Raw genomic sequence first — 26579 nt, 5'->3', positions numbered from 1 at the left:
CATTTCTAACACACAACAGAAGCAAAATGAGAAAACAAAAGCAAAACCCCCACAAATATTTCATGTCAAAGCGGTGCTATACTTAGAAGACACAGACGAAGATGACAATAGAGTTTGTGGTGAAAAGAGCTGACGCTGTACACAATGTGCAATGTGCTGTAAACGAAAACATGTTATCTATCAGAATTAATACAATACATCCTACCTCTGCCTGCTGCACCAGAATGTACTCTTATTGATGTATTTTGTATTCATTTATGTTAAGTACAGTAAACTACATGCAAAAATACATAGATAAATAAAAGTAGAGGTACTTATAAATCCTATTTCACTACAAAACTACTTTATTAATTATTATTTATTTTTATCTATGTATTTAAGTATTTATTAATGAATGCCATTTACTTCTTTATTCATATGTTATCAAGTTGTTTAAATCCATCTTTTCATCCATTATTTAAAGCTCTGTCTCAGGAGGTAGAGTAGCACTAACCAGAAGTTTGGCGGTTTGACTCCCGTGTCCCCCATACCACGTGTGTTTGGGAAGGATACTAGGCCCCAAATGGCCCCTGATGGTTGTGCTGGCAGTGTTTGATTGATGCACGATAGAGGAAGAAAATGCAAACTGTGAGGCAGCAGTGCTAACCACTGAATGACCGCGCTGACCAGTTTATATGTTTATTATTTCTGATATTAGCCGTTTCAATCCTACATAGTATGCTGTGGAGAAAGTCAAACTAAATTTCTAGATCTGCACATGTATTTGGATGTGCACCAAAACGTAACGGGTTCTCACCTGACCTAAAGATACTGCATTCTTCCACCAAATGTCACGGTAATTTGTACTGTAGCTTTTGCATTGTCCTGCTCATCAACGACAGACAAACATAACCTCATTGGCTAAGGTAATTCAAAAATCTTTGGAAAGTTCATTACAGAACCATGACAAGGAGTGGGAATCTCCAAGGTTTCATGCATATTAAACCTGTGAACCAGGACCAAGTACTGCATGAAACTTTAGTTGTGTAATTGATCTGATCAACATTTAATATCATGCAGTTCTTTCAAGGGAATGTTTTCAGTCTGTTGCTACAGGTTGTGAGATTTTTCATTAGCTGTATTAACTTACACAAAGATTGAGAGCTTAATCAAAATAGATTTGATAAGAGATGTCAAAGATTTTAGAATGAATATGTTTTGAACCAAAGCTTTGACACCATTCAATTGTAGCCCTAATCAAGTGTTGCTGTGACTAATGTTTTATGTTGGGGTCAAGTCAAGAAAAAAGAGGAGCTATTTGTTGTACAGCCAGCAATCAGTGCATGACCAAACAGACAATAGATAATACAATGTAAATAAATACACTACAAAAATCACATGGACTTATTTGAATGACAGCAGGGACAAATTAGCTTTTAAATCTGCTTGTCCTGCACTTAGTGAATCTTTTCTAAGGAGTTTTATCCCAGCAAGAGTCGGAGGCATACAGTGAAAAAAGTATTTTATTTAAGTACATATAGAGAAATGGTCAAAAAGAAAAGTTTAAAAAGTACATCCTATGGAGAATAGCATATTTCAAAGTGACAGAGTTATCATTGCTACTGATACTATGTCACAGGATATGCACGGATGTATCAAATTTGTATCAAATGAGCTGAGCTCAAGTTTTCCATTTAAATTCATGGGTCTGCCGGCCAGGACCAAGATAATCATTCACTCTTCTTAATTATACAAACAAATTATTGATTTATCCCTGAATTGAATGAATATATCCTGTTCATTCATTACAGAATAAGATGCAGAAGTAATTTGTTAAGAACTGTCTGTCCTGTCATCATTCATGTTGTGTGAAAAGAGATGGGAAACAGAGAGACATGGTGCATATGAATTAAAAATTAGGAGTGAGGAGATTGAAAAAAGAAAGAGGGTTGGATGTCACTGAATAAAGAATGTATGTGTTCCTGGGAGCACTTGAAGTCGAGCAATGCACTGGACATAAAAATCAAGAGCAAAGTGATTAACAGTAGCAGCAGCACACAGCTCGACTCGACAGAATATGTGCTTCTTACAGTACGTACTGGTCACAAGCCGGGTCAAAATGGGATTTTTAAAACAAGCTGCGTTTTTCAAACTAATTAACTTCATGATAAACTAACTGATAAAAGTAGATATCTTTTTCTTATATTTGCCAGAGAAATCATTTTGCAGATCTGTTATAGGAGGTATTGAGTTTCTCCTAAGTGTTGTGAGACTCAAAGGTTTAGGTGAAATGTTTTAATGAAGTTAAACATATTTTGAGTAGGAATGTAGATCACAGCATTATGCTTTAATAATGTTATGGCATTTTAAAGAAAATTCCACTAAGTTGTAAATGGACCAGATACTTTCAGTGAGTAACAATATATGCATTATATACCTAATGAATACAGGTGTGAAATTAAAATCCTGTTCTGCTGAGGGTTGATTTCAGATCAGTAGTTAATATGTGACTATGATCTGGCTTCATGGTGAGCACTTCTTTATACTCTGACGTTCTTGTTATGTCTGTGTAGGCTTCTGCCTGGTGCTCCTGTTGTTCTTCTAGGACCTCAGGTCGTGTGAAGTGGGAGGTGGAGACTCTGATGTCCAAGGTTTCACTGACACAGACATATACTGACTAGAAATAAGAACATGTGGTTAATGAATGATTAGGGTCACTCCTGATCAGCTTTATTCCTCATCCTGCTCTTATTCAAGATGTGATCATACAAAATGAGATTAATTCCCATAGGCACATGGTTAAGTAAACACTGAGTAGAAGGTAATGGACAAACCAAAGACTCTGGACAGTAAAGTGCATCACACAAACAAACCTACACATCAATAGCACACATGCATAACCATCCAGAAGGAAGGGGATTTAAGGCTCAGTGTCTCAGATTAAGTTGATGGTTTATAAAGCTGTCTGGCCACGACTGGCTGTCATTTCTTCCCCCCCTTTCACTGCTTTACTCAACCTCTTGTTATACCTGAACTCAAGAGGTTGTTCTGAACTCAGTGATCAATATTTAATTTGAGTTGTAAAGAAAAAAATTCAAAAAAAAGAAAAATTTGATTCTCGCACATTTTTGCATTCCTGTCTCTGTGTGGGGAATACAAATCCAGCAAGTCTGGCAACCGATTGTACAATAATTTTGTGTGGAGGCAATTTAAAGCTTTGTGTAGCAATTGAAAGCTAACTAGTGCAGTGCCTGTTGTAAACCTGCCTGTTTGGAATAGGTTGTTTGTTTGGCCTGTGTTGATGCTCTGGAGCTAGAATTATTTCTTGTCATTAGTGAGTCCTTCTCAAACAGTTCGACTTGTTATTGTTTGTGTGCTGGACGTTGTGTGCAGAGCTTTTTATAAACAGTCTATGGTGCAAAGTGAAATTAGAAAACGTGTTTATCGTAACTGGTTTAAGATTGTTTTTATAGTCAATGGTTTTTTCATAAAATTAAACTGAATGTGTTTTATTACTCTTCATGTGTTTTTTATTGAATTTTGGATGATTTGATTGTGTTTTTATACATGCACGTCACCAATACCTTAAATTAAATCCCAGAAAGGTGTGTGGCCTTTAATAGAAATGGTAAATTACTGGGATCTATTTTTTAATGAATCATTTGAACAATTGATTAATTCAGATATGCAGCTGCATAAGAGTGATGCCGTCAGTGAAACTGACAAATATTACACTTGATTAGGAGGAATAAACAGTGACAGGTTGTTAAGTCTTAAAGGGATAGCTCACAGAAAAATGAAAACTCACTCATTATCCACTCACCACTATGCCGATGGAGGGGTGGGTGAAGTGTTTGAGTCCACAAAACACTTTAAGAGTCTCAGGGGTAAACAGTGTTGCAGCCAAATCCAATACAATGTAAGTAAATGGGAACCCTTCTTCAGACATAATAACACAACAGGAAAAAAACATAACATGCCTCCATGCTGCTCGTGTCATTCGACTCGAAACCAGGTCATTTACACCGTGTTTTTAGCACACGAGCAGTATGGAGGCATGTTGTGTTTTTTCTGTTGTTTTATTACGTTTGAAAAATGTATCACCAGATGCTTCAATTGTATTGTTGGTGTATTAGTGTTTTTCACCCACCCCTCAATCGGCATAGTGGTGAGTGGATAATGAGTGAATTTTCATTTTGCGGTGAACTATCCCTTTAAGCTTTGTCACATATTGTACAGAACTGGGAGAAGTCTTACTTTGTAAAGACTTTCTGTGAGGACAGGAAGGGGGTTATTCATTTACATTCATGAAAATAACTTCACATGATAAATATGAACATACATGATATGTTTTACAGTTGCATTCATGCATTGATGAATATCAGAGCAGGAAGCTACATCACACATTACACAGTACATTTAGATTGAAAGGTATGATGGTGGCTTTGTAACCTCCATACTTAGTAGGTTTTTTAGGTGTTTTTGCTATTCAGTAGATATAGAATCCACATTAAAACTTTGATTGAAAAATCAATCAACGGAGAAGCATTAATACAAAAATGAATAGAAGCATACGACATGAAGTGAATGTCTTATTGTTAATTAGGTGAAACTACAAATCAATATTTCTTTCCAAGCTGATATGCATGTGCCTCTCTACATCTTCATCCTTTTTTATGAACACACTGGATGTGCACGACTCAGAATTTGTTTCCATGTAATAAATTAGTGCAGTTTTAATGCGGATCATACAAAAATACTCAGTAATCAGACTGTGGATTGTTAATGTCAGCATCAGCATGTCAGGAGCCCATAATGTACACTGTAGTTGAGTAACATGCATTGATGTCACTTTACAGTATAACAGTCACTCTGGAATGGTGCCTTGTTGTTTTGGCACTTTTCTGGTCTTGATGACCACTCAAAGAGCTTTACAGTACAGTTTTGCCATTCACACACACAATTCATACAATGCATCTATGTGCAGCAAGGACACTAAGCACACGGAATGGTGCAGACCATGATCAAACCTCCAACTGGTTAGTAAACAACCCGCTCTAACCCCTGAGCCACTGCTGTGTATCATTGTGTTGGCTACAGTCCAACAGCGCCTTCCTCTCTCTATCTGAATTTCTCTGGCTTCATCCTTTATCTTCTTTTGTCTTTGTTCCTCTCTGTGTGTTTGTCTTTCTACCTATGCAGCTGTACAGCAGCATGCCTCTATGTTTGCCTCCAGCACAAGCAGAAGCATTATGGAAGTGAAAGAGCGACGTCCATACTGCTCACTCACCAAGGGCCGCAGGGATAAAGAGGGACCGTACACTGGTGAGAATGTTCAGATCGCTCAGTGATTCCTATTCATTTATTTTTCTCTCCATTCACTTGTTAGTTTAGTCATTAAATGTCAGAGATCAGTTCATTCAGAATCAAATCCAGAGATCATTTGCTTTAGGGAATAACACTTTCCAGAAAACAATTTAAAGTTCGCCATTGTCTGATTACTGCTGCTATGATTACTGCAAGAGCAGGAAGTATTTATTAAAGTGCGTCATTTTCATATATCAAGAAGAGGACCAAGCTGATTATACAATATTATAGAGGGGAAAGTCTCTAAATTTAGAAACAATTTATGTTCAAGTTTTGATCCAGAACTTTGGTGAATACAACAGTGTGGTAAAATAGAAATTTCAAACTAAAAATAAATAACAAATATTCAAAATTCTTAATAAAAAATAAACTGTCAATTAAAAACTAATTTAATTTTGGACTTCTTTTAAATAAAATGCTTAATTTCATTTTTGATATTTGAAGTCTTAACTTTTCAGATACAGTTTCAAACATTTGGCCTGGTTCTGGCTTGGGTGGTGTGGCATCTACTGAGAGCATGCATTTCTTACCTGCACGCTGGTACCAGCAGGTTGTCTTGGTGAATTTTAGGTGGATATTACGCTGCGTTGACAGTTGTGTAGAAGTGGGAAACATCAGTTCATAAAACTCTTAATTGTTTTACTACTAATTACAACGGTGTCAGTTTGCAAATCTCTTCAATAAGGTGTATATAAAGTATAGAGTCACACTTTTTGCAGTATGTTCCCAGAAGGCAACTTGATCGATAAAGTTCCCCAGCTTTTTGTGTTGGACTGTCACTCAGGAATCCACACTCCTCTCAGTTGATGCAACGCACCCCACGCTAGATCCAGACCTAAAGTTTTGAACTTTATTGAAAAAATACAATCTCAAAGTAAAAGTCCTGATTTGGCTCCAAATACCTCCCCCAGTTTGTCATCAGACAAACCAGCATGAAAGTAGCAGATGGTTTACAAGTCACAACCAGTAGCAACAAGGAGAATCAATGTCCTAGCATAAATAGCCCATTGAAAAAGTGAGGACTGGCAAAACTGTTCTCATTTTCCAAAAATGTCCTCGTATAGAGACTGTGGTCCTGAGTAACATATCAGTACAAGTACACACACACACAGTGGTGGTGTTTTGTCATAACAGCCATGTCCTATCATTCTGCTTGTTTCAATCTAAAAGTGCCAAATGAAAATACAATATTAGAAATATAACCTCTGAAGGCATAAAGCATATCATTATTATAAGTAGTAGTAGTAGTATTAACATTCAACTAACTAACATTTCAATTGAAAATTCATGATACTTGAGTGCTTGTGAATGTCCCTACTAGGTTCATCAGGGGACAGTGAAGACTGTACCATTGGCTCTCAGGGACTACGAGTCCCTACTCAGAAGTCCTACTCGTCCAGTGAAACACTCAAGGCCTTTGACCAACACCAAGACCAGACCAGGTAAGAACTGCCATTACACACAAAATGATGTCTGCTATCTTGCACTGAGAACATTGTTATTTTATCTTGAACAATGACGATTAAGGCTTCCATTATTTCATAATCCAATGGATATTGTTAGACCTGTATTGTGGATATATCAAGCATCAGAACATATATTTAAATGACCATTTCTACTGTACAGTTTTTGCTCTTCTGGAACGATTAGAGTAATGACTTTTTCTAAATTCCCATATGTGCTCACTAATGTCTACTTCTTTAAGCTGTTATTACCAATGATTCTGTCTATTTTGATTATTCAGTAGGCTAATTGGCTAAGACACAATTGAAGTCAAAATGTTCCACTCTTTGGAGTTTATGTATATTTGGTTGAGAATGGCAATGTACTATATGAGGTGCAGCACATGCTGAATGGATATAGACTTTATTATCACCTTTAACTGGAATCTTACTTCAATTTGAAATATATATTTAAAACTTGAAAGCCACCTTAAAAAAATATTTTATGAAATGTTTTACAAGAATCCTTAACTATTCAGTTAAGGTCAGTGGCTGTCCTTTATTATAGTAACACAACTGACAAATTCTGTCCCTGGTCGTTGATAGGTTACTGTACGGGACAACCAAGGGACACAAGGACATGGTTCACCGTGAACAGGATGATTATAACAGACAAGGTGAGTCCATTCACACAGACACAGACACAGATGCTGTCTTCTTTCCTCTCTGTGGTTATCTGTGCAGACTTATAGCAATAGGCCTCACCTGATTAATTAAACAGGTTACCTGTACTGCCTTGCCATCGACTCCTTGAAATGTCACGTTAATTACAAACATTTTGTCATCTGTATTTTTTTCCTAATATGGGTTATTTTTAAATGTATGATTACTATGACATTGACACACATTTAAATGTCACACCATGTAAATCCTGATGGAGTATATCCAAACCTAAAGCTGTAGTATTTTATTATTATGTATTAGGGCATGTATTTGTTGACAACTTAATTGTAGTTAAAACTTGCTTAACTCAGGAATGGTCCACAATAAGAAGGAGCATGTTAAAGTGATATAGATTATTAAGTTTGTTTGATGGAGGCTTTAATGAGCCATTGAAAGTGACACATCAGCACATTAAAAGAGAAAAATACTTAACTAGAGATACGATCCATTGTTCTCCAGCTCCAATTAACACAGCGTCAGTATTTGAGGAAGGAAAAAAATCATAATTACTCAGTCTTCTTATCACCTTCGTTTTCATTGCTGGCCTAATTGGAGCTAATTTAAAATTAATATAACTTTTAATTGAACGGCAGTACTCGCTATCTCTTGTTGTGCCATTAATTACAGAAAGCTTTTATAATTTCCCTTTTCATATGCTGATTAAAGATGAAGAGGCACAAACTCAGATTTTACAGATACTTTGTTTGTCTTCTTTTCATTTATATTTTAGAGGATTGTCACACATGTTTTTTGAACCTGAATTCAGCCCATTTCCAACTGATGTGAAATAGGTACACTTGATGATTTATTAAATTTAATTTCAAAGGAAATCCGTAAATTTAATCTACTTATTAAATACTTTCCCCAGTCCACATGCTTTACAATATTGCTGGCAAATGGAAATAAACAGAAGCCCATTTTAAATAAATGACACTTTTAACTGGTAAAACAATAATTGTAGACTTGCACTGGTGAGATGACAGGCAAATTGGATTGGCAATTGTGCAACAACAGTCTATGGTGCAGAGTGAACTTAGAAACTTTACATTTATCATGCTTGGTTTAATTGTAATGAAGATTTTCTATAAAATGAAACTGAATTGTTTTTATTATTGTTCTTGTGTGACATAAGTTTGAATGATTAAAAAAGTAAAGTGCCGTAACTCAGCTCGATATGAAGCATTGCAGCAAAAAACAGTTGTACATAATAATGATAATAATAATAAATGTACAGTTGATTATATTAATGTTAATAAAGATGAACATCAACATAATCTGAGTTGCACTACCGTCTCAGTTTATCTCTCCAGGCCTCTTCTCCAGTAACGAGGTTTTTAAGGAATCCAATCAATTCAATTAAATTTTACTTGTACAGCATCAAATCATAAGATACATTTTTTAAGGTGCTTTACATAGTGAGGTTGAGACATTAAAAATGTATGTAATTGAATGTAGTCAAGCCTATACTCACCTGTGTGGTTTGCTTTCTTGGTGTCTGCTTCTGTTCTCTATGGCTGCAATTGTATTTTTAGGAAAATTGCAGTGTGCGAAATACCCAGTCAAAATCGGAGGGCCCCCCCAGAACCTAGTGCTCCAGTGCAATGCTGAAGTACCCCCCAACCCAGATCATAATCTGCCCCCCTGAAAAAAAAGATAAAATAGTAACATCAAAAGTGATGATTATATTTTGATTATTTTGACACGCTCCACATGATCGTTATAAAAACCTGCTGAATTCATATTAATGTGTTGATGGATAAACGGGGCGTCGCTTCTTCTGCAACGTTGAAATTAAAACACTGCGCTGTGTCATAATCTGCGGAAAGAACTCTCCTATCTGCAGGAGTGTGTGTGTGTGTGTGTGTGTGTGTGTGTGTGTGTGTTTGTCTGCCCGTCTCCGTCACTCTTCAAACATACTGACTGTCACATGTATTTAGTTATTAATTGATGGTGTCGGATAATGAATCAGATTGCATGCGCGCAAAATGTTGATCTGTGTTAAACCAATGTGTGTCTGCCCCAATCCTGAAGCAGCGACGGGCCGCCTTTGAAAAATTAATGTAGCGTAAACCCTGCCTACCCTTTTTTTTTTCCAGAGACCCTCTCAGAATTTTGCGAGGTGTCAATCAAGGGGTCTTGAAATTGTCTCATATTATTTACCATTAGTTTGAAGGGAAACATACTCACTAGTGTGTATAATGAAAAATTTAGATTTCAAATGAATTCCAGGCTGTCTAATAATTGTATTTATTTCAGGTCAGCATTTCAGTCTTCGTCAGCTGGGAATCTGCGAGCCACCGTCACGTCGTGGCCTGGCATTCTGCTCTGAGATGGGCCTTCCTCACCGTGGGTTCTCCGTTGGAACAACCCCTGACTTAGATACTGAGAGTCAGGCTGTGATGTCACCGGACCGTGCCATGCGGCTATGGGGCCGCGGCGGTCTGGGTAAATCATCCGGGAGGAGTTCCTGCCTGTCCAGCCGTTCCAACTCGGTGCTGACTCTTACTGATACCGAGCATGAGAACAAGTCAGACAGCGACAATGGTAGGGAATCATCTTAACCTTTTCTCTCTTTGTTTTTTCTTTCTGTATGCTCAAACCCTCACCTAATAGATTTTTGTACTTTTTCTATTTCTTAAATTGAATGGCTTTGATTGCGGTTAAATTGTAGTCTGTTATTGACTGGAATACCTCCCCTAGAGTTACTCATTCAATTTCTACTTTTCAGTCTTGATTGTGGTGCTTTGGAAGTATGCATAGGAAGCTTGTTTCGATTGGATAGGTATATGTCCTGACAACTCTAATGTTCACCGCCAGCATGTCTAAATACTCTCATATGTATATTTGGACATTCCTTTCTTTATTCTACGCGCTAGAAGTGGCTGCCTAAGTCATTCCAATGCCCTGTCTTAACACTAACAGGATACACCACGTTTCAAGGAAAATATCTTTGGGCTGGAATCTGTTTTTAATGCTCACATTCAATTATTAATAAAATTGAAGAAATTGAAGAAGATTTGAATGCTAAAAATAAAATGCTGGTTTTGATCTTATACTCTAGAAGGAGTATGGGACAAGAGTCCTTGGATCTTGTCGTTTATTTAATCAGAGAATTGAACTTTTTCTGTAGTTCAATCAGAATGTGGCTCTGCTGGATGTGTGTGAGAGAGAACAGGAATAAGGTGTGCTTACCTTTTTTGTTCTGGCAATTTTTCTTATCTCATCATTCTCTAAAGACAGTAGCAGTGGTTAATGCCATTGGATGTTGTCAAGTAGGTAACATTTGAACAATTACACAAAGCTTATTTCCTATATTTGTATTTATTTTCACTGGAATATTTGCGTGGTCTGAGACAATTTGATTCCATTCATTAAATGCTAAATAAAATAAGAAAGTATGATTTAGATGCTCAACCCTGCAGTAGATGTGATATGTTTAATTTCTCATTGACTAAATACAATTAAATATAGTAATAAGTAATGGCCGTTTTTTTCTAGTTTGGTAATATTAATGTGATTGTGTTTCTGAAAACATTAAAATGATTTGTTGCTGAATAAAGGATTTTGAAATTGAAGCATCCATTTAAATACATGAAACAGCCACAATGAAAGAGGGGAAAAAACTTGGATCAGGGTGAAACAGGGACCTCTCACAGTGGGAATTACTGTAATTGTAAACGTCCACTGCCTGCCTGGTTTTGGGGGGAGGAGGCAGTAAATGGGGTCAAAGGGGGGGGTGCTGAACACAAAAAGTTCAGAAAATTAATTTAATGTGTCTTGATGTGTGTCATGTGTATGTATGAATTATATTCAGCATCCTCAAGTTAGTTTTCTTTAGCAGGAGTAAATTATCTTCTTCATAAAGGACTTTATTATTACACACAAAGACAGTCTGACACACATAAAAACACAAAGAAATACACGATGAGCTAAACAATTTCACACAATGGATTGTCATTAGGAGATGTAATGTTGTAATTAACAGGGAGATAAAGTGCTGACTCATTGTATTTGTAATATTAAGTTTGATAATGTTTTTATTAAATGGCATTATGCTGTCGACATTAATGCTTTGGAGGTTTCACCCATTTCTAAAAGTGAGTCGTCGTCAAGTTTTCAGAGGCTAATTGACTCTTTATAATGCAGCTGTGTGTGTGTGTGTGTGTGTGTGTGTGTGTGTGTGTGTGTGTGTGTGTGTGTGTGTGTGTGTGAATGTTTGTGTGTGTGTGTGTGTGTGTGTGTGTGTGTGTGTGTGCGTGCGTGCGTGCGTGTGTGTGTGTGTGTGTGTGTGTGTCCCTTCTTGCTCTCATTTGTTTGTGCCTATGGACTGCAGCTTGTTGGTTTTGAACATTTTAATATACGAAAGGTAGACAGGGAAAACAGAGTTTTTAATCAAAACTGGACAGACATATTCATTCTTCCCACGGGCAGTTCAAAACCAGTAAGTCTCATATGTTCTGAGACCATGGTGATTGTTAAAAGTAGCAAGGTAAAACCAAACTTAAACATTCCAGCTCGGCTTTAGAATCCTTACAGGACAAGAAGATTTGTGAGAGAGAAACCTGATTTACACTATATGTAAAACTTTCTTGTAAAATTAAGTAGTTTTATGTATTTTATTTTTTACTTGGCATTAAAAAAGAACATTTATTTACTTAATTATAGTCCATCCGGCTCAATGTGGGAATTCAAAATAAATAAAATACTACTGCTTTATACTTTCTTTGAATCGACAGTCAGTCAAACGGACATTGATACATCTAATAGTTCAATATATATTGCATTGAATCATACCTCTATAGACATTATGGTCTTCTGGACCTTTGCTTGCAGACATGGTCTCTATCTGGACCTCTGAATTTTAAATGAATACCTCTTCCTCAGGGTATAAGAGTAAATTACTGTGGTGAAAACACCTCACTTCATGTCTTACTGCAACAGCGAATTGTCTTGTAGGAAATTACCGACTTTCTTTCCTCAGACCCAATGTTATTTTAAAGAGTGAAGCTGCAGCATGGATAGCAGGTGACCTTTGATTTAGTCAACTACAGGTCTTTGGTTAAGGTCAGTGAAAGATGGGGGTTAGGTTAAAAGTATATGAAGAGGTTAAACAGTATAGTAATGCTGGAGTCACTACAAGTGGTTATTGAACTATCAGGATATTGAAAGAAAACATATTGTCTGTGAATATGCCACTGATACATTGAGTGTAATGTTTTTGCATCTTATCAAAAACCTCAATTAACAACATGTCCACATTATGTTAATAGAAAATACAATGTAGTCCTAATCATGTTTCCTATTATAAGATGTATATAATTGTAATTTGTCAAAGACAGGATTGCAAATGGAGCTTAAAGTGATGTTATTGTGCTTTAAACAGCAGAACATCACATTACATATCATTCAGCTAACGTTAACAATTGGTTAACTCCACTGAGGCACCTATTGTTGCTCAGTATCTTGATACTGATCCTGGTTCAAAGCAGACTGTGTGTGTGTGTGTGTGTGTGTGTGTGTGTGTGTGTGTGTGTGTGTGTGTGTGTGTGTCTGTGTGTGTGTGTGTGTGTGTGTATTGTTGCATGTTTGTGTCTATGTGTGTACAGCTACAACAAAAAGTATGAGATTCTATCACCAGCTCTTTGCACTTTGTTCCAAGAGGAAGTGAGAGAAAGAATAGATATCAGTGGAGGAGGGTAAAATGGGAGAGAAGAAGATCAGAGAGGAGGAAAGTTATTCAGTGGAGAATTTTTATTGAAAGAGAAGCAGGGAAAGTTGAGAATAAAGGTAGAAATGGGGAAGGGAGAAACCTCTGCATTGTTTGTTCTCCTGAGAGGAAACTTTAGACCAGAGACGTCTGGCTAGCTCCCCAGTGGACACACACACACACACACACACACACACACACGCACAGGCACACACACACACACAAACACACGCACAAGCACACACACACACACACACACACACACACACACACACACACACACACACACACACACACACACACACATGCGAACATAAACTCTTTTGTGGCATCAGGATCCATGGGTGCCCAGCTGCTGCTTGCCTGGTTACTTGATACTGGCGACCTCAACTACAGGGACATAAAACAGAAGGTATATTTACTGTTTTAGTAGCCAACACACTGTTGCAGATGTGGCTGTCTTTGCAAAAGTCCTCTGGTGTACATAAGGTGAGGCTTTTTAAATATAAACTAATTGAAATGTCTGACATTGAAGGAAAGCTGAAACAACGATGTAATACACTCAAATATTGTGAAGATACAGCATATGTGAATTAAACAACAGATGAAAAGGGCAACATTTTGGAGGGACCACAGGCAGATGAGCAGTAAATGGTGAATGATCTGTATTTATATGGAGATTTTCTAGTCTCCATGACCACGCAGAGTGCTTTGCAGTACAGTTTTACATGCATCCACTAACACACACATTCATACAGTGCATCTTTGTGCAGCACTTTCTTCTCTATCAGACGTCACTCACACACATCCGTCAGGGGCATTTGTGTCAGTGTTTATCCCAGGGACAGTGCAACACGTGGAATGGGGGAAACTAGGATCGAGTGGCCTACGTTCTGGTTTGTGGACAGCCCGCTCTACCTCCTGAGCCACAGCAACCCCCTTAAGTTATATTGGCTGACCCCCACTGTCTAAACGCTTTGAGGTTAAATGTGTTCTCTCGAAAGTGTGTGTTTATGGCATGTGAAGACAGCAATACACAAGAGATAAAGTGGGGGAGTGAGAAAAACATGATGTGATGGAAATTTGAAAAAGACCAACAAAGGAAAGAGTGAATAGGTGAGATGGAAAAAGATAGAAAGATAGAGAAGAGGTGTGTATTTTGTCTTGCTAACCAGATTACTTCACTATATGTCAACAAAACACTTAATCCATTTGGCTGCACTAAGCTGCTTAACACACACACACACACACACACACACACACACACACACACAGCTATCTTTGTTAGGACATTATAGTTATGACATTTTGCCTCATTGGTCTCAGTGTGTAGGGAAGTCAAAGTTCAACCTTAAAGCCCTTACAAGTAACTTTTCAGTTTCGTTGATATTGGCCCCTCTGTTGACCAAAGCAGTGTTTCCACCGTCTCCAGTCGTATAAACCTCGGTCTGTCCAGCAGGTGCATTTGTTTGGAAAGGTGTGAAAGAAAAAAGACACAGCTGTTTGAAGGATGCATTGCGATGAGGTCATGCATCTTTTTGTTGCTGTATGATTGATAACTAATATAACAACATTATGAATTTGTTTTAGCACTGTTCATCTCATCTGACCTTGCCAGTGGTCCGACCCGACCACAGACATTTAGAATAGTTTATCAAAAAAGCCAATTTTCTTTCTTCCGTGGTGTTGTAGGTCACACAGAGGCAGTACTGTTAAAATGAGACAGTTTCATAACCAGTTAAAAACAGGTAGTATGTTGAAATTAGAGCTGCATACTGCCCATGTGTGGAGTAGGTGTGAGGCATGATGTGATGCTGAGTAATGGGGAAAGACGGAGATTACTAAATTGAGTTGATTAAGCAAGTCCACATTATTTTAGAAAAAATATCCATACATACATAGGAACTAACATACTTTGTTAGTTCCTACAGTTTTTTGGGCAGAGGTTTACTTCATTAATTTAATCCAAAATAAATATCTAGGCTTGATAAGACATGGGATTAAAACATGTTACCATAAAATAAAGATTGCAGTGATGGTTCTAGTCAAACGATACCGAACACCATCATCCTGACATATCTTGATAAATCTTACTGTGAGGGTGTCTATGAATAAAATCAATAAATGAATAAAAATATAAAAACCTAAATGTTTTTTTTTTCCCCTACTGGCCCTCCTATGCAATTTCCTTGTGGAAATCCACTGCCACCTGTCAGCTGCAGACCTTACAGTGTGTCAGCCAGAGGGTGGGATGTGTCAACTGAGAGGGTCTCCAGTGACATAGCCACAAACAGGAAGGTAGACAGATGGAGACAGACATTGATGGATGGATCTTTTCACACCATGATTTCTCCCAGTCTTTCAGTGAAATTTGTTGGTGGTACTTTTTTGAAAGGGATGCAATCGATGGTGTGATACAAACAGAAAAATACCAAACTAGAACGGGATACTGTAAATATCCTGTAGTCATTTTACATTTATTATTGATTTTTTTTTGTCACACTGAATAACACACTTATACTGAAGCAACAGTATTAGGATGTTTTGGAGAGAATAAGTCAGTCACAATGTTCTTCACTATGTGTGTGTGACTGTGTCTACTCCCACTCATTCTAAACAACAGTGCCATACCCAGAAATAATGTTATAGATGGGCACAAAAGTGGGTGGGCCATCTTTTTTGCAAAAAATAGAACTATAAAAATGTAAAATGAAAGTGAAACAAAAAATAAAACTAATTTGACTTAGCAACACTCTGCATTACAAAGACAATAACAGGAAAACACTGCCTAAACAACCCGTTTTGGGTTTAACCCTCACAAGTCGACGATGTCGAGTACGACATCAAAAACTAAATACTGTATCTCAGGAACGATGCATGCTCGAAACTTACTTATTTTGTTCAAAAGGGTCGTATTGTGCCATTTCAATAAGGGCTCTGTGGTGATCGTATCCCTTTCAGAATGTTTTTAATCCAGCCTTGAACTTTACTGTCTTTTTGGAGACGTAAATCCATAATGACTAATCCAACACTGGATGTTTTCTGTGATTGTTTATCCATTGCTCCGTGTTTAAAACAGTTACTGTTGTTGTTAGCGTGGTGGTTCCTGACTTGTCGACCAATTAGTGGCTGTGTTTCTGACTGGGCATGTGTGTAGTAGATCTGCAGGTTGAGGTTATACAAGCATTATTACACAAGGAGACCAGGCAAACCAAAAATAGGAAAAAATGACTTAGACTCCAGAGGATTAACCCTGATTTAAAACTATCCATCGTGACACCAACAAGAGTGGGCTTTATCTTGATGCTGCGGATGGTCAGTCTGACTCTTTTTTTAAATTTTCTCTTGAATTTGAATTTTTCTTCATTTCAACGGTTCTGTTTTATTTAGAAGACAAATAAATGTAAACTTTCTTTCACCTCTTTTGATTTCACTACTGTCCTTATGTGTGAAAGTGTTATTATGTTATGTTAAATATTATTATCAAGCCACCACTGAACACAATTGGCAGGATATTTAGAAATCATCTTCGCTATTAAAAGGGATGAACAATGGCCACAGCTGAAGTGCTCTGTGAGGCTGTAGAAGTGGCATGACTCTAACTACTGTGTAGTAATGACATATTCTTGTTCTTTATGGTTTATTGCATTCCAAAAAAAAACTTGCACTAAAAATCAAAGAATCTGCTTCCAGCAGCAGTATAGAGTCACATCATAGAGTAGTTCAGTCTGATCATGTGACCAGAGGAGATGATGAAGGAGGATAAGAATTTGATGTTATATTACGCTAATAACTCATGGATGTTTTGAAGGTCCAACAGTTCATCGACGTGTTAGATAGATGGATAGAGAGAGAGAGAGAGAGAGAGAGAGAGAGAGAGAGAGAGAGAGAGACACACAGCAGTATACTCTTCATTGAGGGGCTGCCTGCAGAGACAATTAATTTGACAGATTTCCATAAGCGCCTAACAGACACTGAGCCAACTCACATCTTTTCTTCAGAGTGATGGGTAGCACCAGTTTGTCATACGTTTCTTACTGTGGCATCCCTATTTACAAAGTAATATTGTCATTAGGAGAGGCAGGGACTTCTGCTGTTAAGCAGCAGTGCTGACTTTTCATCCATAATTACCTGAGATGCATATGAAGGATTTGATTTGTTTAACTAATATTCAGATTTCATATCATATATTTTATCATGTACTATTATCTAAGTTACTATATTACTATAACTTTAGGCTATATATTACATATTTTATTATTAATGTTTTCCAAAACTTTTTTTTTTATATAAGATGGGTATGCACCATTATATAATACCAGAGAATGACTCTCATTCTGTATTATTTTACAGCATAAGTATATCAAATTATCACTAAACCCCTCAAAAGACACTAGAACATATGAAGTGCCAAAGCAGACAAAATCCAAGCTAAAACTTTCATGCGAAAACAACCTTTTTTTGAACCGTTATTAAAATTCCCTGTGGCCAGGAGACACACTACCCGGACAATCAATCATTTCTGTGTTATGTGAGGCATGAGATGAATGCATATTTCCAACTTGCAAGTTTCTAGGTGGAAAGGAAAAGCACCTTTTCAAGGAAAGAAAACTTTCACAAAGGGTTAACTGAATAATTGAGTGAAGAGGGCTCCCAGAGCTAAATACATAAATAAAATAAACTATATATACACACACACACACACACATATATATATATATATTGGATTGAGTACCAACCCACAGCTGTAATAATAACAGTAGTAGTAATTAGTAATCATAACCAGTAACTCTCTCTCACATGTGTATCACTTAAAGTTTTTACACAGTATTTGGTACAGATTGAGGGGAGATTGTCCACTAATCATGGATAAAATAAATAAAAATGACAGTAAATAAATACTTTTGCAGCCATTTGTTATGTAAATTATAATTATTATCCACTTCAATGATCAACTTTTAGGATTGGTATCATATACTTAGCTATGCACTTATTTGTCCATGTAAGTATAATCATTATAGTTCTGTTTTTCTGATTTCAGAAAGTTATTCCTTTTAATATTGCACCAGTGCTGCTGATACATTATTATATTCTCTCCCAGGAATGTTCTTGAGTGTGTGTGTGTGTGTGTGTGTGTGTGTGTGTGTGTGTGTGTGTGTGTGTGTGTGTGTGTGTGTGTGTGAAGTTCCCTCTGTGCCAGGTGTACACTGAAAAATTGGAAAAAAGTTTTCCACCAATAACTCAAGTGTTCAGTAGCTGAGTTCACAGGATACAAGCCCCTCACACACACACTCACACAAAGCCCTGGTGCCAGTCATATTCAATACAAATCTAGTGCTGACCAGAGAAATCAATGAATAAGAGACTAACTGACTAGATGGTTTAACTTTGGCGCCACTAATGAAGACACTTCATTCCATCAAGTGCCTTATAATAAATCATTAACCATACAGCATCACTCTCTGTGCCCCCCCCCCCCATCTATTCTTCTATTCCCTCCTCTCCTTTCCATCTGTGGAACAATACAATTCCTTCTGTTTCAGATGAGTTTTACTCACAGCACAGTGGAGACAGACATCACAACAAGACAGTGCAATTCTGTCTGATAGTCAACATTCAGAGTTAAGGTTTTATACCAATACATCAAGGTGAGTCTGAAACCAATGGGTTGTGAGCTGGGATAATTTAGGGGCTGTGTGACAACAAAACATGAATACAATTTACACAGACATTTGTGTCCGTAGGTTAGTTGGTAAATGTTTCCAATGTGATCAAATAAAAAGCAGCACACTGATACACTCCTGTCCCATGAGGATCCATAATGATAAAACATTGAGAATTGTCAATATTTGACAGAGCTTTTCTACTCTGACAGGTGCAGCTTTTCTAGCCTTTATTGCAGAGATTTTGCAGCCCAGGACACCCACAGACCAATTGCATCTAATTTACATCATCTCACATGGCACCACCCACCCAATCAAGGAGGAGTGAGTTACAGAATAGTAAGAAAAATAACATAACATGGCTTGCTCTGAAAAGAGAAAAGTAGACGAGTCCTTATTTAAGACTGGACAGACTCTTACATGTTCATTCTTCCAATGAGCAGTTCAAAACCAGTATGTCTCATATGTTTGGTGACCAAGGTGATTGTTAAAAACAGAAAATAACATTTCTGCACAGATTTAAAATCCTGGCGGGACAGGTGAGAGCTCATTGGCTCTCACTGAACATGAAAAGTGGGGGTGAAAAATTAGAGGAAAAGAAGAGAAAAGCAGTGTTAAAGCTGTTCAGTTATTATTATTTATTATTAGGATGCGTTTTTAGCAAATTTGTTGAGGCTCTTTTATATGATGCTTACGTTAGCCAAGGAGTTTTTTCTTCTGCATTTGTTTGTTTGTTAGCAGGGTTACGCAAAAACTAGTCAACCGATTTACATGACATTTTATGGAAGGATAGGGGACCACCCAAGGAAGAAGCCATGCAATTTTGGAGCAGATCTGGATAAATGGGCAGATCCAGGAATTTGTCTCTGTATTTAACATGGCGAAATGGGCCATTAACCACTCTAAGAAAAAAAGGTTCTTCACAAGTACTCTGGAGTACTTTGAGTACTGTGGGGAACCTTTTCTCGCTTAAGAACCTTTTTTTGCTGTTTATGGTTCTTTGAGGGAACTGAATTCAAAAGAAGAGTTCTTCAACCCACACCTAACTGCTCTTTTGGTGTTTTGAAGAACCTTTTCATGTAAATCATCTTTTTTGGAGAGAAGAAGAATGTAACGTCGCCATTTTGTCTGTTTCCTCTGGTCTGGAGCTGGAGATCTACAGTCACAGTAAATTCAGTCAAACGATGTGATGAAATCCTTCTATCTGTGGTGGAGTCTAGGTTAACTGCGATTAAATTTCACCCAGAATCACACTTTTACCTCATTGTAATGTTTTTGTCTCACATCGTGTGATTAAAGAGCGAACTATGCATTAGCTTGCTAGTTAGCGTTAGTGTGTTAGCATTAGCTACATTAGCATTAGCTGTGTGAGCTAACATTACCCACTAACCCCCATTCATGAGGCTGTAAAAGTAAAGGTCATGACTGACACACAATTCAACAAATAATAAAGCATGGACATCTCCCTTGACCTGGCTGCTGCCTTTATAATCTATCACTTCTTCCATGTTGAGTACCCCAAAACCTGAGAAAGACAATGCCCTTTCTGGATGCCTTGTGGTGTCCTGGATGGTTACTTATGTTCAACCATACATGTTTAACTTGTTTTTGCTTTTACATATGTTGTAAGGAGAAGCTAAAACTGTTATTCTGATCACCAACACAATGGGGAAAATGCTATTGTCAAGGTAAGGTCTCTATTTCCATTGTGAGGTTGAACTACTAATTCAAATGAGAAAAAAAACACTGGACTAAATTGCTTTTTCAATTTCATTTGTTCAAATAGTTTTTATTTAATCACTTATGTTCTGTTGTATTTCTGAGGGAAATACCTGAAGGTTCCTGCGGAACAATTTTGTTCAAACAAGTAGATTTCAAAATAATGAGTTTTAGTTTTATAAAAAATACAATTGTAGATTTTCAACAAACTCTTTATGAAAGGTTCCTGATTATGTATGTATGTATGTATGTATGTATGTATGTATGTATGTATGTATGTATGTATGGATAGATAGATAGATAGATAAAAGGATAGATAGATAGATAGATAGATAGATAGATAGATAGATAGATAGATAGATAGATAGATAGATAGATAAAAGGATAGATAGATAAAAGGATAGATAGATAGATAGATAGATAGATAGATAAAAGGATAGATAGAAGGATAGATAGATAGATAGATAGATAGATAGATAGATAGATAGATAGATAGATAGATATATTTATATATAGATAGATAGATAGATAGATAGATAGATAGAACCACTTTTGGTTCTAACTTGAACCTATGGTATTTGCTCTTCTAGTTTATTATGTTATTCAAGTACAGCTCATTGTTTTTATAATATACTACATAGCAAAAACTGCCAAACATTGAAACTAATCTATCTATAAATATATATCTATAAATTTTAAACTTATTAAAACACCAATTATTATTATTACCAATTACCATTATTAGATTAACACGAACAACAAGTCTTCCATTCCCCTTGCCTTGCCTTGCCTCCCCTCCCATCTTCTTCCTCTCTTGACCTGTGTTTCTCAGAATCCATTCAACTAAATCCATTACCAGAAGTGCAGAGGGAGAAGGAGTGAGTGAGGTATAGACAGAGGGGAATGGAGAGAGGGAGATAGAGGGAGAGTTCAGCCTAAAATATTCTACAACCATCTTTGTGAGTTTCCCTGAGTCTTGGGATCTGATCACTGCAGCTTGACACACAATTTATCTTTTGAAAAATATAAATAAAACAGCATTTCTCTGTGTTTTGCCCAACTGCATCTTGCATATGCAAAGAAGGTGTTGAACTTCAAATATCTGGAATTTGAATGTTGCCTGGCTTTTCGGGGACAGTCGAATGTCAAGATTTTCATTAAAAATCCTAAGAAGGCATCCCACCCAACTCTGTTTTCTCATATTAAAATATACAATATGCTTATTCATACAGTTATAAATCAATCAAATTGTATTTGTATAGATAATATTCACAAATCACAGTTTGTCTCACGTATACTTTTAGCGTATAAGACACATGTTATTCTTTTTCTTTTGCTTCTTTTAAACATGGGTCTTGTGTTTTTGTGATAACATGAAAATTAGGTATTTGAATCAGAGGTGCAATTCTTTCATCATGTGAATAAGTAGTACAGCTGGGAGATTTCTGATAACTATAAAGATGTACTGTGTGGTGTGCACATTAATGCGTATGAGTGTGCGTGCAAGTGTGTGTGGGTTGAATGCGATTGAAAATATTCAAGGTGAGAACTAAGATCGGCTTTCAAGCAGATCAGGTTCAGATTGGGTTTCATATCTGTCACATTGTAATAGGAGAATTGTTAGAAGATACACACGCACACACACACAGACACCCACACAAAACATCTCCATAACATTTGCTGTTTGAAATTGTTCTTCTCTTTTCTTTATACTATTCTCTTCTATTTATTTCTCAAAATTAAATTTTGTATTCATTCTGTATGTCTTTTGTAAAAACTGTAAACTACCTGTTTTTTTTACATGGTTGTTCCATCTCTCTGTATCACAAAAATGCATGCGTGCATGTACACACAAGCACACACACACACACACACACACACACACACACACACACACACACACACACATACACACACACACACACACACACACAATCATTAGTATGTTGAGATGTGTAATAGCTGGATCAATAGCCATGCTGGTCTTACAGGATCATTTGCACTCTGAAGCAAATTCTCTGACAGCCACTACATCATTAGGACATTGCTTCTCGCCTGCGCCCTCTTACCTTCTCCTCTTCTCTCTCAGTCTAACACTGTCCTGTAAAAAAAATGTTATGCGACCTTTTGTGGCCGGTGAGGTGGGATATAGGAGGGTTTCTGAAGGATCGATTTCTACACTGGACTTTGACACAGGAGACAGCTGTAGGATATTGTATTGTTGTTTCCTTCGATCATTATTGGTCTTCAACTTAAACTGTGTGTATTGTTGTAATGATGACAGCATACCTATCCTAATGGAAGTATTTATTTATATTCCATATCAGGATCTTTCCAGCTCTAACCAGCTATTTTTTTATGGCTCAACCAAACAATAACCAATTCCCAAGCTGAACAGTGTGCCTGCTATTGGTATGCTCCTATGTGACGCATTATTATTACCCTGATAACACAGGTGTGGTACATATGGTACAATCCTACTGGATGTATCAAGACTAGGGTGCAGGAGAAATTCCTATTGAATATGAGGGCCGAAAAAAACGCTTTACTTAATTTTGCATGGAGAGGAGACCATGGCTGTTCTTTCAAAGAACTTCTAGAATACCGTGTGTTGTATGTCATTATGAAGAAAAAATACTCCTGATGAGATTGATCCCGTTAGTCATACTTTCCATCCTCTACACAATGGCCCTTCGATGTTAACTCTCATGTTTCTCTCACCGACGGCCCAGCAATTTATAACAGAGAATTACATCATCATATACTAATGTTTTTCCCCAAGGGAAAAGGGAGCCATGTGGTCATTGAAAGGATCGTTCAGTGTTTATTTGCCTCTCTGTGTCTTCATTCCTTCCTTTTGTCAGTTTGTCATTTCTACTGTTTACACCATTATGATCCTTTTCTTCCTCTTCGTTTGATACTTTTCAATTATATTGCACTTACTTTACTTTATTTATGTTTAATTTGTACATCATTGAATATAACTTAGGACTAACATGGGAATGATAGTCATTTGGAGTAATGTGCAGTTGTGCCTTTGCTTGCAGAGAATGAAATTATTTGTGGCCTCCCAGTGTGATTACTTTTAAGATTAACCTTTTACCAAACTAAGACAACAATGCCGAGCATAGTCAGCTAATACTGCTGATATTGAACCCTATAGCAAACTGAAGGGATACAAAGGAGCATTGCAAATATACACTTAGATTTCAATTTTTTAATTAGGGAAAGGAGACTTGAATTCAATGTATCAATGTTGTTCACAGTGAATGGAGAGATAACTACCATTTTCTGAATGTCTCACCCTGCCTCCCTCTGTTTCTCACATACACTCACACACTGACATGCTAGTCTGCCCGAAAGTGTCTGTGACGCTAGTGATAGTGTGGCTGACCTGAGCATATGGATTATTTTACTGAGAAACACACACACACACACACACACACACACACACACACACACACACACACACACACACACACACACACTCCTTTTTTTTTAACTCTCTTAGTTGCATACAAACTCACACTACCACATCGCCTTGTCTGTCCTTGGCAGCTATTTCTAGTGTCATATGGCTCCTAACGTGATTATGACACTAACAAAGGCGGTTTAGCTGAATATGTGTGTGTATGAAAGTGTGAGTGTATGCAGGCCTGTTGAGTGGGTTGGCCAGTCTGTCTGTCCCGCAGACTAGTCAGCTTAAAATGACACTTAGATTGTTCCGCTTCTTTCACATACTGTCTTCTATATAGCCTTATGGTAATATAGAGAACAGCATTAGGTAAACAAGTAAATAAATAAAGACAAAAAAACTGTAATATTTCAGTGAGACATGTAGCTCACAGCCAAAAATGTAGAAATATCCAACAGATACTGCAGATATTTGGTTGGGTTCCAAGGTTGGGTACCGTTCACATTTAAACAGATACAGAACCGGTACTGTTGCCTGGAATTCAAGACCAGTACCAGACGTAGACCAGACTATCAAACATGGTACAATCATTAGTTTTGTACCAGTACATATTTTTGTTGTTGGCCTGCAGGGCCACCATTGCATTTTCATCACAAATATTGCAACTGCATCAACTTTTAAAAAGTTAAACCTTCCTTGCAACCTCTTTTGACATGCCCTGTCTTACTATGTCCTCATGATAGAGCTTCTGTAAATGATTATTGTGACCAAAATAATTCACAATAGCAATATTAACATAGTAACTGTAAAAAAAAACAATTGAAAAAATATTAAAGATGATGCCATCAGTCACTTTCCTCAGAACCAGATCCAAAAAGAGGCTGGACCCAAGGTGAAAAGATGCTCCTGACAGTCCAGCACATAGCAGCGGGGTGTAAGATGCAAGCTGGGACAGCATGAGGCATAACTGGTGGGTGGGATAGTGTACAGAAATATCTGTGCAGAGTATAGATTAGAGGTACCCAATGCGACATACCACTGAAAGTGGTTGAGAACAACAGAGCTTAGATCCTGTGCAACTTCAAGTTCCATACTGACAAATAGTCACTGACTAACCAACCAACCAGACAGGTTGACAAAGAGCAGAAGAGGGCAGTATAGATGAGGCAATTCAGCTGATATCAGGAGGAAGGAGCACAATAAGATCGAGAAGAACAACTGAGGTGAAAGTGAGCCCTGTGGGAGGAGTATTAAGGAATCAATACCACAAACTGGGAGAATGGTCCCAGAAGATTCGAGGTAAAACATCTGAGGGCTATGTCTAGAAGAGGAACTGCTAAGAAACTGTGCAGTACCCTCAAACTCCAGGCATCTATTTGAGGATGGAGCTTGAGGAAGGCATTCACACCAGCTCCAAAGAATGTATTATTTATGTGTATATTATGAACGATTAAGTAAGAATGTAATCTAATTAAATTAATACAGACCATAAACATAATTATTCAATATCTTAAACCCTAATTCAAACCTGCCTGTATACTAAATAGGCCGTGTGTGTGTGTGTGTGTGTGTGTGTGTGTGTGTGTGTGTGTGTGTGTGTGTGTGTGTGTGTGTGTGTGTCCGTGAGAGAGCGAGAGAGAGAGAGAGAGAAAGAGAGATGGGACAGGTTAGTGGTTTGTGCAACAGGAGGTGAGGAGGAGGTTTTTGAATGGCACCTCTGCTGTGAGCCAAACACACTCACACACACAGTTCAGAAGGGCATTCATATGTTTCCACCCCCATCATCATGATGAGCGGATGGAGGCTTTTAAGTAATCACATCATCTAAAAGGAGAGAACAAAGGTGAGAGAATGAGAAGAACAGGAGTGAGACAAAAACTCTAAAGCTTGTGTGAAGGGAAGGTGAAATATGTTGTATGAATGAGTCATGCACTTTTTATTCCTTCATTTTTTTTCTCTCTCTCTCCCTCTCTTGGCCCCTTCTCCCCATCCACTCCCCCAACACCACCCCACTCTCTCAAGTCTTATCTCCCTCATATTGCACTCTCAAGGTATTTGTAATCTGCTTATACTTGTTCAACCTTCTTCTACATTGTAACTTAATATGGGTCATGCCCCTGTATGTGTGTGTTAGATATAAGCTGAGAGTATTACAGTATTTGCCACCTGCCATTTTTCATCTCGACCTCTCTCACAACACATGCAATGTGAAAGGTTCACACCATACAGAATTTTTGGATGGATAAGATCTATGAGAGCGATTGAGAACAAAGAGCAAAGGGGGAAAAGAATAGCAAAGTGCTTACTTTGAAGGTAGTATGCAGGCTGTCGTTCCATCTGTCCATTCACTGCTCCAGTGGTGACTTTATGTGTGAGTGGGGCACCTATTTCATGTTGTCTTAGACACACACACACACACACACACACACACACACACACACACACACACACACACACACACAGAGAGAGAGAGAGAAAGCTGGTACTGAAATACAAAGCCCCTATCTGAAACTCTCTGTTTGTTTATAACCCTGCTCTCCTTACACTCAGAAGACAGCATTCCA

General features: G+C 37.5%; 1 protein-coding gene across 9 annotated transcripts in view; it reads left to right on the top strand.

Moving 5' to 3' along the window:
* LOC117771240 (teneurin-3) overlaps positions 1–26579 on the top strand; it is a 204489-nt gene that overhangs the window by 37684 nt on the left and 140226 nt on the right. For 8 of the 9 annotated variants that reach the window (XM_034601399.1, XM_034601574.1, XM_034602091.1 and 5 more), the window contains exons 3-6: positions 5182–5304; positions 6668–6788; positions 7395–7465; positions 9768–10055. In XM_034601399.1, the coding sequence (XP_034457290.1) occupies positions 5202–5304; positions 6668–6788; positions 7395–7465; positions 9768–10055 (583 nt within the window). In that variant the 5' untranslated portion in view covers positions 5182–5201. The remainder of the gene's footprint in view (positions 1–5181; positions 5305–6667; positions 6789–7394; positions 7466–9767; positions 10056–26579) is intronic. The other variant, XM_034601488.1, reaches the window with a different exon arrangement.

Source organism: Hippoglossus hippoglossus, chromosome 1, assembly GCF_009819705.1.
Source record: "Hippoglossus hippoglossus isolate fHipHip1 chromosome 1, fHipHip1.pri, whole genome shotgun sequence".
Taxonomy (NCBI): domain Eukaryota; kingdom Metazoa; phylum Chordata; class Actinopteri; order Pleuronectiformes; family Pleuronectidae; genus Hippoglossus; species Hippoglossus hippoglossus.
The sequence above is the reverse complement of the archived record's forward strand: the minus strand, read 5'-3'. Positions and strand labels throughout refer to the sequence as shown.